The sequence below is a fragment of the Oryza sativa genome, chromosome 2, assembly GCF_034140825.1.
Source record: "Oryza sativa Japonica Group chromosome 2, ASM3414082v1".
In the NCBI taxonomy this organism is placed as follows: Eukaryota; Viridiplantae; Streptophyta; class Magnoliopsida; order Poales; family Poaceae; genus Oryza; species Oryza sativa.
In genome coordinates, this window is record NC_089036.1 from 18370637 (window position 1) to 18384924 (window position 14288).

Here is a 14288-nt window from a genome sequence, read left to right on the forward strand (position 1 = left end):
TGAGTAGGAAAGTTTTGGATGTGATGTGATGCGACGGAAAATTGAGAGTTTGGGGGAAGTTTGGTGCGAAAATATGGCCTAAATTGAGTAAATACCAGTATATTGGTTGATGGGGGCGGCGGGAGCATTAAGTATATATAAACACTGGACCGTCATTGCCGTCGCGGCGTCGTCAACAAATGATGAGTCATGCTGCAAGCCTGCAACCCTCGTCGTCGCATCGCCCTGGCCTCCAGTCTATGGATCGATCGGCTTTGTACATCCTGGTCCTTTTTTAAGATTTTACAAATACACTGTCAGCAAAACTTATGCAGAGATGGACATGACGCTGATCGATTGCAGCCGTAGCCCCGTAGCCCGTAGCGACGGACCGCACGGCGCGTGCTTCTCTTCGCCTCAAACCTACCAGGTGTTCGGCGAAATGCCGGAGCGGGCTTCATGCCGCTCGCTCACCACCACGCCGGCGAGGCGGCGACCGTCGGGTGTTGCTCGAGCTCGGCCGGATCAACCAAGCCACCGCCGACATATGGTGAATCTTCCGTGCCGGATAACTTGCGCCGCCACGCCAGTCTGGTACGGTTGAGCTTAATTCCTCCTTCTGCGATACTCTTGTATGATTGGGAAATAGGAATAGGGTTTGGGATGTTGCGTTGTTGCAACAAATATACAACGGGATGGGATAATCAGACCTGCAGTGCCGTAATGCAATCTTTAACACCAGCCACAGTCGAATTCACAGGGTGGAAAATTTACCCAACTCGACTAGAATAGAAGGATTCTGTTGCGAAAAGTGTGATTCTTTCTTTTTCATCCAAAGTTAAAGAACTGTTTGTTTGGTGGGTCACGAATGTGTCGATTTAGTCAATACTCCTGTCACTAATCAAGTACTATTAGTTGTGGTAGGAGTACTAGTCAAGCTCACCACCTGTGTGGTTTAGCAGCGTTATCCTCTAGTTTGTTAGCAGGATCCACATGCGTTTCTAAGTAGATTTCTCCATTTCTGCCCAAAAAGGCCTTCAGCTTGTGTGCCAAAGCTTTCTTTCTTTGATCTCTCAAGGACTCAAACATGGCTGGTGTTGCTGCGGTTTTTGCAGGGAAAGCTATTGCAACATCAGTCATCACCTATGTCATCAACAAGGCATTCGACTACTTGAAGGATAACAAGGAAGCTGGAGGGCTGAAGCCTACTAGAGAGAGGCTGGAGAAACTCCTCCCTCAGATCAAGGTGGTCTTGGATGCTGTGGACATGGAGCATATCGGAGACCAAAGTGATGCACTGGATGCGTGGTTGTGGCAGCTCAGAGATGCTGTTGAATTGGCTAAGGATGCGCTTGATGAACTGGAGTACTACAAGCTTGAGAGGGAGGCCAAAAAAATACAAGCGGGTAGCAAGGTGAGTGGCTCTCTGCATCAGTATAAGGGCAAGATTGTTCAGCGTTTTAATCACACATTTAACACTGGGTCACTGAAGAGGTTGAAAAATGCTGTCAAGGCTTTAGCTGATGTTGCCTCTGGTGTTGAGCGATTTATCCAAGTTCTGAATCAGTTTGGCAATAAGGTTAACTTTAAACAAGAGGTGGAATTCAAGAATTTGCGTGAGACAAGCTCATTGCCTCATAGCCTAGTACTTGGAAGAGAAGAGGAGAGCAATATTGTAGTTCAGTGGCTGACCAAGCGTGAAAACAGTGCATCTGAACAGATTGTTGGCAACATCCCCATATTTTGTATAGTTGGTTTAGGGGGTATTGGGAAGACAACACTAGCTCAAGTTATATGCAACGATAACAAGGTAAAAGATTATTTTGATTTGTTCGTCTGGGTTTGTGTTTCTCACATTTTCGATGTTGAAACACTAACGAGAAAGATCCTCCAAGGTGTGACTAGAACAGAAATAGGTATGATTGGCCTAGATGCTCTCCACAAGGCACTTCAGGAGAAACTGAGTTCCAGAACCTTTCTCTTGGTACTGGATGATGTGTGGAATGATGAGAGTCTGCGTGGTTGGGAGACTTTAGTAAGTCCATTAAGATATGGGAAGACCGGAAGCAAGATCTTGCTGACAACTCGAATGGAATCAGTAGCTAATCTTGCTGCAAGAGCGATGCAAGGAGAATGCCAGTCTTTATCATTGAGTGGGCTAAAAGAAACTGAACTTCTTCTTCTGTTAGAAAGACATGCCTTTTTTGGAGTTAATCCTGATGATTATAGAAACTTGCAACACATCAGCAAGAAAATGGTAAGCAAACTCAGTGGTTCTCCATTGGCAGCAAAGGTTCTAGGTGGATTGTTGAACAACAAAAGGGATAGTAACACTTGGAACAGAATATTGGCATCAAGTGTTCATAATATACAACAGGGCAAGGAAGGGATTATGACAGTGTTAAAGTTGAGCTATCAGCATTTACCAACCCATTTGCAGTCATGTTTCAGGTATTGCAGCTTATTTCATAAAGACTATGAATTCACAAAGAAAGAATTAGTGTATTTATGGATGGGCTCAGGACTAATCCAACAATCGGTAGATGGCATGACACCAGAGGATGTTGGAATGGGATATTTAGATGCACTAACCAGAAAGTCTTTTTTTGAGATTAAATCAAGACCTCGGTCTAGTCGTGATATAAAATGTCGTTTATTTGAAGAATATTACGAGGAACGGTTTGTTGTGCATGATCTTTTGCATGAATTGGCACGGTCAGCTTCAGTGAACGAATGTGCCAGAGTTAGTATAAGTTCTGAAAAGATTCCAAATACTATTCGCCATTTATGCCTTGATGTGATAAGTCTCACTGTTGTTGAACAGATCTCCCAGTCAAAGAAATTACGCACACTTATCATGCATTTTCAAGAGCAAGATCAGGCAGAACAAGAACACATGCTCAAAAAAGTGTTGGCTGTCACAAAAAGCTTGAGGGTATTATCCCTAACCGCAAATTATCCCTTTAAGCTGCCTGATGCAGTGGGTGATCTAGTGCACCTTCGCTATTTGTCTCTCTCTCTCATGTGGGGCGAAGGAAACACGACACATTCCTGTTGGTTCCCACAAGTTGTATACAATCTATATCACTTGCAAACAATGAAGTTCAATAATCCGAGACCCGCAGTCCCTATGGAAGGACAAATGGAAGGAATGTGCAAGCTGGTTAATCTGCGCCATTTGCATCTAACTCTTGTAATAAGGCCCATGATTCCTTTTATAGGAAAGCTGACTTCTCTTCATGAGCTATATGGTTTCAGCATCCAACAAAAGGTTGGTTACACTATTGTCGAACTGAAGAATCTGAGAGACATTCATCATTTACATGTTTCAGGTCTTGAGAATGTTTGCAACATAGAAGAGGCTGCTGAAATCATGTTGGACCAGAAAGAGCATCTATCTGCAGTAACATTAGTTTGGGCTCCAGGATCATCTGACTCATGTGATCCAAGCAAAGCTGATGCAATTCTCGATAAGCTTCAACCACACTCCAACACTTCTAAATTGCAACTTGAAGGATATCCTGGTTCTCGACCTCCATTTTGGCTGCAAGATCTCATACTCATTAACTTGACATACATCTATCTACGTGATTGTCAAAGCATGCAGTGCCTTCCATATCTTGGGCATTTACCTTCTCTTCAATATCTGTACATAGTTAACATGAAGTCGGTAGAGTGTGTGGATTCATCATTTTATGGAAGTGGTGAGAAGCCTTCTGGATTGCAATCCCTTAAGGTACTAGAGATTGAGAACATGCCAGTTTGCACGGAATGGGTTGGATTGGAGGGTGAAAACTTATTTCCTCGGCTTGAGACACTAGCAGTGCGTGATTGTCAGGAGCTGAGAAGACTACCGACTTTACCTACTAGCATTCGACAAATTGAAATTGATCATGCTGGTTTACAGGCTATGCCGACATTTTTTGTGAGCAGTGATGGAAGTTCATCATCAATGTTCAACCTCTCTCTGTCTAAGCTAATGATATCCAACTGCCCGTATATAACAACTTTATGGCATGGGTGTTCTCTTTATGCTCTCGAGGAATTGTCCATCCAACAATGTGCAAGTTTATCATGTCTACCAGAAGATTCATTCAGTTCATGTTCCTCCCTGAAAACCCTTGAAATTGTGAAGTGCCCAAATCTGATCGCACGACAGATCATGTTGCCCCATACTATGAGAACCATCACTTTTGGATTGTGTGCTAATGCTGAACTTGCGTTACTAGACTCATTGACAGGTCTTAAATATCTGAAACGGATCTTTTTAGATGGTTGTGCAATGTCAAAACTCCCTTTACAACTGTTTGCAGGTTTGATAGGGCTAACTCATATGGTGTTAAATGCTTGCTCAATCGCACACCTTCCAACAGTGGAAGCCTTTGCAAGATTGATAAATCTTGAATACCTTTTCATTTGGGACTGCAAAGAGCTGGTTTCACTTATCGGGATCCAAGGTCTCGCATCGCTCATGTCATTGACAATCGCTAGCTGTGACAAGCTTGTTGAAGATTCATCTATTCTGTCACCAGAGGATGCTGATTCATCTGGCCTATCTCTGAATCTCAGTGAACTTGATATTGACCACCCATCAATCTTACTTAGAGAGCCATTGAGAAGCGTCACTACCATCAAGAGGCTTCAAATTTCTGGTGGACCTAACCTAGCACTCTTACCTGAGGAATATCTGTTGCATAACTGTCATGCCCTTGAAGAACTAGTTCTGACTAATGCTTCTCATCTGCAATGTTTACCACAAGCAGTGACAACCTTGACCTCCCTGCAGTCCATGCATATAAACAATGCAGTTAAGATTCAGACACTTCCAGATATGCCAGCATCTCTTACCAGCCTGCACATCTATGGCTGCAGCTCTGAGCTCAAGAAGAGATGCCAAAAACATGTAGGCCATGATTGGGTTAAGATTGCACATATCAGTGATGCCGACATTCGTTGAGATATGATACATGACATGGAATGGGATTTGGTACAGCAGAGCATATGTGAACAATGCATGGAGTTTTCTCAAACTTTTCAGTTCTCTGTCATCATTACAGCTTACCTTTGTGATTGTTACTAACATTTTGTTAGCCTAAATTGCTAGGAATGTACTTTGCATTCTCAGTTCTGGCAAAGCTACATATGGATTAGAATTTTAATATCAAATATAACCATCTCGGAACTCACTTCTATGTTAAATTTCAACCAGTACTCTACATGACAATGTAAGATAAGTACCTATTTATAATGATTTTTTTCTTAAGAAAATATCCTAATAAAATTGAAAAGGACAAAAATGAAAAGGTAAAGTAGTGAATCATTATAAGAGTACGTCACACTTTAAAAACAGTAAGAGTAATACTGGCTTAGTGGCTTTCCGGATAAGGTTAGCTAGACAAGATTGTTTCACCTAAGTTGCAGGTGCATATTGTGAAAATTATATGTTTACCATGAAGATGGTTCATAGATTAATAGCTAAAATTTAGTCTAACAGTTTAAGTTGATTCCATCTGTGGTGCCATTTATTTTCTCTCTTGACTGGATCACTAGGTTACCTCAAGCAGTATTTTCCGAAGGTGATGACAGTTCATTCTGTACTCCCTAATGCATTCCTTACATCTCTTGTAGGAATTCCATTGGAACCACAGCTTGAGTTCAGTTGCCTGGTGACAGTAACACGGAGAAGCTATTAATTCTTAATCTTCATAATCCACTGTGTACTTCATTTCACGGACTGTAATGTCAATTTCATAAACCAGCAGTTAATTTGGCACTCTGCCATGGTTTTGGTATAGTTCACTCTATGATAAATACCATTCTGCTCAATATTTCTACCCTTGCATTCATCGTATTCACATTTTTTGTTTGCATGAGTTTACCTTGTGGTTTGACACATTCCTGTTATAAAAGGTTTTCTTGTAAATATTTGTATCTTAACTGCATGAGTTTGGTCATTTTATTTAAAATTTGGTCTTGAGTAGGTAATGGTTCTTCGCTCAGTTCACTCAGCTAATGTTTCTTGCTGCATAACCTTGTAAATATGACCGGGAGGTATTGCGGTTTGCCTGATGAACTAAGGGTTTCAGACTTGCAGTCACGGTGACAACAATTCTATGTGTGCATGGAAAAGTGACTACGAAGCATTGCATTTGTTATAGTTAACTAGATAAAATATCCGTTGCAACGGGTGAAAGCTATTTTAATCATATTAATTATTGTTAGATTTTTTTTGTCTAAAAATTATATGGGATTTTTATAATGATAGTATTGATATCTAATTTGGAACTTTTATTGGAATGATAGCCATATCATGTACATTGTTTTCTTGTGGTCATGCAAGAATTCTGAAGCAATTAGGAGTCCGACTCTCATCCCAAGTTAACATGTGAGTTTTTTTTAAAAAAGATTTCTTATACAACTCCTTATGTATTTTCAAAAGTGAACAAACTTAAAAGCCGACTCAAATACAAATGGCGTACCAAAGTATCAGCGGGAACATCTTCAATTTTATACTACAATGTACTCCACATAAGGACGGTTTTCATTAGCAACAACAATGTTTTTTTTTTCTTGAAAGGCCATGGCAATTTGTTGGTGTTGTATAAAAAGAGATGGAAATTTAGACAACTTAAAATGTAGTAGTGGTGATGTCCATTCTCACTGTCTCACACCATCCCTTACCACTGACATTTGGGCCACATAATGTATATTATTACACCACTTTGAAAGTCCTCATCCATTTCACATTGGCTCCCTTAAATTTTAAAATCACATACTTGTTCAATTAGAAAGAAATATAGTATTACTTGGACTAAATAGGAGTTTATTAATTGACACGCGCTAATAAACTCCTATTTAGCGCGTGAAACAGTAGTTCGAGCACCACAAAATGTTCCCTTCATCTAGTTTTTCTTTTTTTTTACCACCCCACATTTTCTCCGTCTGGTTTTTTTCGTTTTTTACCACCCTACTTTATGTGTTTCTTTTTTCTCATTTGTGTTTCATCAAAGGGCCCGATAAAATATTAACCATCTAAATTTTTCATGTTTTCTGGTTCCTTCTCTCTAGATTTTTTTTCCTATTTCAGTAAAATATTTACCATCTAGTTTTTCTTTTGAATTTTTTGTTTTCCTAGTGTCTCCCCATATTTTAAAAGTAACAAATTTACTGAGTTTTCTATTTGCTCCCAGCTTCCCACTCTGCACCTTGAAAAGTAATAAATTTACTTACATGGATGCCCCCCTTCAAAAGTACTTACTTGTATGAATTCTCCCACATCATTCGACACTGTTCTTAGATGGCCGAAAAATTACTACCAGCTTACAACACTAGTAAGTCTTTAACCAGTGTTATAAATATTGTTTAGACTTTGTAGTCTATGAGTAAACCAATTGCCACCTTCCTGTCAATATAGCCCATGTTCTCGTAGCCACCATGTAGTAATGTATTTACTAATGTGTTCAATACACATTATAGGAGTAAAAACTGATACTAATTATTTTGACAGAGTATTGCTAATCTGAATCACAAAATGGCCGTGGGAATGAAAAATTTACAGGGGAATCAAACTAGAAAAAAATTGGTCCAACCAAAAATCCATCGTGAAGCTAAGATCTGGGTGGCTTTCCTGTGTTTTTCCTGTGAAATCGGTCGTGAGGGAAACTTTCCTTCGATTTTCCTATGGCCGGTTAGTGCGATCCGAATGGGAGGAAATGAAAATTTCTTAGTGAATAGTATTCTCCCCAAAATCCTGTGCAAATCTGGTAATCCGAATAAGCCCACATAAGTTGGGAAAAAGATTGAAGGAATTGTGGCAAAGTTCTTCACCGTTAGAGTGGTAAGCAGGGTGTTTACACCCAAATTTAGCACCTAGGATTAAAATAGGAAAGATTGCCAAAATTTGGAAGTCTGCCGGTTTTCTTTTAGTGGGCCGGTCTGACCGCCGTGTGTTGGGCAGTCAGACCGCCGGTTCAGGGCCGGTCAGATCGGCGGTGTGTGGCCGGTCTGACTGGCAGGTCCGAGTCCGACTGTGTTTCGTCGGGTCTCGAGGTTTCCTTGCTCGGGAAGGCATGTTTCGGGTTTCCTTTAGTTTCTACCTCGAGTTGGACGTGGAGAAGGGCCTGTAGAGGGCAAGACCAACCCCTATATAAGGGACATGGCCGGTTCATTGTAAAAATCAATATACAATCAATCAATCGAATCGTTTTTCATATTGCTTTTAGTTTTCTCTTAGTTTGTCCATCTTTGTCGGTTTGCGCTGTAAACCGTCTGCCGCCGTTGCAAGAGTGCGACATCTCTTTGTAGGTTTGTCCTGAAAACCTTCCGTTTTGCCCACGAGACGGGTAGTTATCTAGAAATCGGCTCCGCTAGCCGGTTTAGTTATCAAAACCATCTAGGTTTAGCTCTTTGCTAGATCGAGGTGGTTGGCGACTCTAGGATCACCGCAAGGCTTAAGGTGCTGTGATCGTGCTTGTCAACTTGTCAAAAAAGTTGCCAACACGATTTTTGGCGACTCCACTAGGGACGAGATCCGTTCATCGTCAACTCAACTTCGACTTCGCCATGACGAAGCCGCCATCCAAGACGGAGGTGGAGCCATCCAATATGATACCGGTCACATTGGATGATTTCGAAGGAGAAGACCGCAAAGCTATGGAGGAATACATCAACGAACTCACACGGGAGGCGTTGATGAGGGCAAGCACTAGGACTCGTCAAGGCGTGATCATCAAGCCCGGGCCACGTCCTAAGCTCGCCCCCGATTTGGTAAGTAATGGTGAGATAACACAATCTATCCAACAACAAGTAGCATCTACAATAGATTCATCTATAATTGCTTTTAAAGATAAGTTAGATGCAACTTTTGAGGGTAAATTTGATGAATTTTTAAGGGTTAAATTCGGCCCTCTTATGGCCGATTACATGTCAAAAGATAAAGCCTCTACCACTGCTAACCAACCTCCTATAGATCAAACGGGTAGTAGAACCGATGGAGCGGCGCACACGGTCGGTCCGACCGGGCCTGACGACCGGTCAGACCGTGACCTAGCCGTCGGTCCGACCGGCCAAACGGCCGGTCAGACCGGGTATTATCCCCGCGGTCAGACCAGGACTCAGGCAGGTCTGACCGCGCCTCTGGATGCCAGTCAGACCGGGCCCTGGGCCGGTCAGACTGACGCGATTATACCGATACAGGGGATAGATCTGATGACTAATGCTAGTTATTTGTATCATCTTAGAACATTTGATCCCTCTGTATCTACTGCTGCAAATAATCCCCAAGTTCCCCCACATGTTCCTAATGCTTATAATGATGTTGCTAGGGGGTATCCTCCCGATACTAGACAAGGCCAATATAATCATATTGCGCCACAAACACAACCTATTAGGCCACCAAATCCACCGCCAAATCAACATGGACCTAATAACATGGAGGATATAATTAGTGAGATTATTAGGAATAGATTCGGGATTGAAACTAGGAATCGTGCTAGAGTTTACAAAAAGCCGTATCCTGATTATTATGATAATGTGTCGTTTCCCCGTAATTATAGAGTTCCCGAATTTACCAAGTTTAGTGGTGAGGACGGTAAGACCACATAGGAGCATGTAGGTCAATTTTTGGCGCAATGTGGTGAGGCTAATAGTGATACTTTTAAATTGCGCTTGTTTTCTTTATCTTTGTCCGGTAATGATTTTACATGGTTTACTTCTTTACCGGCAAATTCTATCATACTTGGGCTCAATTAGAAGAAAAATTTCATGATTATTTCTATACTGGAGAAACTGAGCTTAGGTTATGTGATTTAATATCGGTTAAGCAAAAGTATAATGAGCCTGTCATTGATTATATTAAGAGATTTAGGGATGTTAGAAACCGATGTTATAGCTTGAATATAACTGATAGAGATTTGGCTGGTCTTGCTTTTAATGGTTTAATTGCTCCTCTTAGAGAAAGACTAGATGGCCAACAATTTCTTGATGTTAGTCAACTTATGCAAAGGGCTCTGGCTCAAGAAAGCCGGGTTAAGGATAATAAAAAACTTCTTAGATCATATGACAAAAAGCCTAATGTTATGATTGATTACCCTGAGGCTAGTGATAGTGAAGAGGAGGGTGATCATGATATATATGTTGCTGAATGGTCATGGACTAACAAAAACAAGCCTTTTGTTTGCTCTAACCTAATGCTGACTCCTCGCAAAGATCGGCAAAGTGAGGTTAAATATAGTTTTGATGTGGCTAAGTGTGATAAGATTTTTGATTATCTTTTACAAGAGAAACAAATTAGATTACCTAAAGGCCATGTCATACCATCTCAAGAAGAGTTGAAACGTCGAGCATATTGTAAATGGCATGATTCTCATTCTCATTCTACTAATGATTGCAATGTGTTTCGACGACAGGTTCAATCGGCCATAGATGAAGGACGATTGAAGTTCACCGATGGCTCTAAGATGAAGCTTGATCATGATCCTTTTCCAGTGAATACGATTAATTTCAATGATAAGAAGGTGTTGATCCGGCCGGAGCAAGCCGAATCTACTAAGGGAAAAGGAGTGGTCATTGGCGAGCCAAGACCTAAGATGATAGTGCCAAAGAAGCCGGAGATTGGCGTTTGGAAGGAGAATAAGAGTGAAGCTTCAACTTCTAAAGCCCCTAGGAAGACCAAAGTGACTTTTGATATGCTTTTGGAGAAGTATGAGAAGCAAGGTGGTGAGAAGGCTCACAACAAAGGAAAAAGACCAAGATCACCTCCTAGGGAGTGATTTGGTCATTCACCGAGACGATCGCATTCACCTCCATATCATCATCTACAAGACATGTCATGGGGTTCTTATTCAATGCCGCCACCGGGTTATCCTTATCCTTATTATATACCATGGGGGGCAACACCGCCAATGTTCAACCATATGCCTCCAATGCAATTCAACCAAGGGTGGGGAGGACCAAGAAGGCCAATTCATGAGCGTTTGTCTTCACCACACAATGGCCGGTTTTATGGTAGGAACCGGGCCAATGAAGAAAAGAGGGAAGGAAAGCGCATCAAGGTGGAGGCAAGGACTTCGGAAGTAATTACCATCAAAGTGGGGTTTCATGATGTGCCAATACCTTCTAGAGATGATGTTGGAGAGTCCTCAAGCAAAAGGTCCGAAGCCGGTACCAGCTCATCGCAGTCGGCCGGTCTGACCAGGCCTTCTGGCCGGTCTGACCGCAGCCATACGGCCGGTCTGACCGGGCCATCAGGCCGGTCTGACCACCGACCCGATAGCGGTCCAACCGACGCCTCAGGCCGGTCTAACCGTGCGCCAAATGTCGGTCTGACCGGCGCATCTGGCCAGTTTGACCGGTGGTATACGTCCGGCCTGACCGGGCTCCAGCGCCGGTTTGATAGGAGGTTTGCAAAGGGCGATATTGGATTCATCGTCTTCAAGCAAGGTTAATAGAGGACATTATTTATCTCCTGGAACAGAGCCGAATCCTAGGTGGATGCCTAAGGATTTGACGGCTACTCAAAAGAGAAGGTTGCAACGTCTTCGGGCTCAAGAAATGGGGGCTTTTAACTATTTGCCACTTTTAGATTTGGCAAATAACTATTTGCCACCCCTATCTCAATGACATGTGGGTCCACATGTATCTATGACATGTGGGTCCAGTGGCAAAAAGTTAATTGCCACATCTAAATGTGGCAAATGGTTAAATATCTCCAAGAAATGAGAGAGAAAAAGGCCGAAGAACAAAGAGATAAGAGGTTTAATGAGTTGCGACCACCACCGGTATGGAGGCGTAAGTCCGTAGAGAAGGAAAAATCGGTTGTTGTAGAGGAGAAGGAGGAATAATCGGTTAATAAAGGTGAATCATCTCCAAAAGAAGATATGGATATCAACATGGTATGTATGTTGCCTATGGAGTTTTGTGCTATGGATGAAGCCGGGGTTGCTCAATTCTCATTAGGTCCTAAAGACGCGGTTTTTGAGAAGCCCGATGAGTCAAACCGTCACATGAAGCCTCTTTATCTCAAAGGCCATGTTGATGGGAAGCCGGTCTCTAGGATGTTAGTGGATGGAGGTGCCGCTGTGAACTTGATGTCGTATTCATTACTCAAGAAGTTGAGGCGTGAGGATGATGAGTTGAAGAAGACCAACATGATTCTCAATGGCTTCAATGGTAAACCAACGGAGGCAAAGGGTATCTTTTCGGCGGAGCTCACCGTGGGAAATAAGATGCTACCAACCGCTTTCTTCATCGTCGATGTGCAAGGTAACTACAATGTTATTTTGGGTCGTTGTTGGGTTCATGCCAATTGTTGTGTGCCTTCTACCTTGCATCAATGTTTAATTCAATGGGACGGCGATGATGTTGAAATTGTTCAAGCGGATACATCGGCTGAGGTTGCAATGGCCGATGCTACTTTTGAGTGGCGTCATGGGAATATCTAATGTTTATCGGGGAGGGATCTTTCTAACTATGATTTTATTAGTATCTCCGATGGCAAATTTGTACCTATCTCTATAAAGCTGGCTAGTGTAGCACGGCTAAGCCATATAAATTTGTATAATGAGTAAGGAGGCTAATTTAGAGTGGTTACAAAAGAGGGTGCAAGAATATCGGTCTACAAAGAACGATATTGGTGAAACCATTGAAGATTTTGATGAAGTGGAGAAGCTTGGACAAGGGTTTACATCGGCCGATCCATTGAAGGAAGTAGACATAGGTGATGGAACCAAACCAAGGCCGACTTTTGTAAACAAAAATATGAGAGCCGATTATAATTAAGGTTAAGATAATCGAGCTACTTAAAGAATATGTTGATTGCTTTGCATGGGAATATCATGAGATGCCGGGTCTTAGCCGTGAGCTTGTTGAGCATCGGCTTCCAATTAAACCGGGTTTTAGGCCTTATAAGCAACCACCTCGTCGTTTTAATCCTTTGCTATATGACCGAGTCAAAGAGGAGATTGATCGGTTGTTGAAGGCGGGGTTTATTAGGCCATGTCGTTATACGGAGTGGGTTTCTAGCATAGTCCCGGTGGAGAAGAAGGGGAGTGGTAAGATTAGAGTTTGCATAGATTTTAGAGATTTAAATAAAGCCACTCCCAAAGATGAGTATCTTATGCCTATAGCCGACATGATGATTAATGATGCCTCGGGTCATAAGGTGATTAGCTTTCTAGATGGTAATGCCGGCTACAATCAAATCTTTATGACGGAAGAGGATATGTACAAAACGGCTTCTAGGTGCCCGGGATTTGTTGGTTTATTTGAGTGGGTTGTCATGACTTTTGGATTGAAGAACGCCGGTGCAACATATTAAAGGGCAATGAATTTGATCTTTCATGATTTGCTAGGTATTATCTTAGAGATCTACATTGATGATATTGTTGTCAAATCGGATAGAATGGAAGGACACATAGCCGATTTGAGGTTAGCTTTTGAGAGGATGCGCCGGTATGGTTTAAAGATGAACCCACTTAAGTGTGCTTTTGGTGTGTCGGCAGGGAAGTTCTTAGGATTCATGGTGCATGAGAGAGGGGTTGAGATTGATCCTAAGAAGATAGAAAAGATTCGTGATTTCAAAGCGCCGACATGCAAGAAGGAGGTTCAGAAGTTGCTAGGGAAGGTGAATTATTTGAGGAGGTTTATTTCTAATCTAGCGAGTAAAATCGATGCTTTTGTTCCTATACTTCGCTTGAAAAAGGAAGCCGATTTTACCCGGGGGGCAAAACAAAAAGAGGCGTTTGAGGAGTTGAAGAGATATTTGTCTACTCCACCCGTTGTGTGAGCGCCTAAAGCCGGAAAGCCTTTTCGGTTATATATTACCTCCGAAGACAAAGTCATTGGTGCCGTTTTGACGCAAGAGGAAGATGGCAAGGAATATATCATTACATATTTGAGCCGCTGTCTTTTGGATGCCGAAACGAGGTATGTCTTTATAGAGAGACTTTGTCTATGCTTATTCTATGCTTGTACCAAATGGAGGCATTACTTGTTATCTAGTACATGCATAGTTGCTTGTCAAGCCGATGTTATTAGACACATGTTGCAAAGGCCAATTCTAAGTGGGAGAATTGGCAAGTGGGCATATGCTTTGATAGAATATGATTTGGCTTATGAACCATTGAAATCTATGAAAGGCCAAATTGTATGTGATTTTATAGTGGACCATCATGTAGATATTGCTTATGAGGAAAGGGTTTGCTTAGTTGAAGTTATACCTTGAAAGATTTATTTTGATGGTTCTTCTTGCAAAGAAGGTCAAGGCATAGGGGTAGTTTTGTTTTCACTTAATGGCATGTGTTATGAAGCAT

General features: G+C 41.9%; 1 protein-coding gene across 1 annotated transcript; it reads left to right on the forward strand.

The window, feature by feature from the left end:
- Positions 1-937: 937 nt before the first annotated feature.
- On the forward strand, positions 938-5821 carry LOC107277447 (uncharacterized). Its single transcript, XM_015772146.3, has 2 exons — positions 938-1393; positions 5608-5821. The coding sequence occupies exons 1-2, from the start codon at positions 1067-1069 to the stop codon at positions 5647-5649; spliced, it is 369 nt and encodes a 122-aa protein (XP_015627632.1). The 5' UTR covers positions 938-1066; the 3' UTR covers positions 5650-5821.
- Positions 5822-14288: the final 8467 nt, after the last annotated feature.

What these genes read in the sequence shown, in the direction of transcription:
- LOC107277447 (XM_015772146.3), top strand. Translation starts at nt 1,067, where the DNA reads ATGGCTGGTGTTGCTGCGGTTTTTGCAGGGAAAGCTATTGCAACATCA. An exon ending in AAATACAAGCGGGTAGCAAG is followed by an intron (nt 1,394 to 5,607) that starts GTGAGTGGCTCT and finishes CATCTCTTGTAG; the next exon opens with GAATTCCATTGGAACCACAG.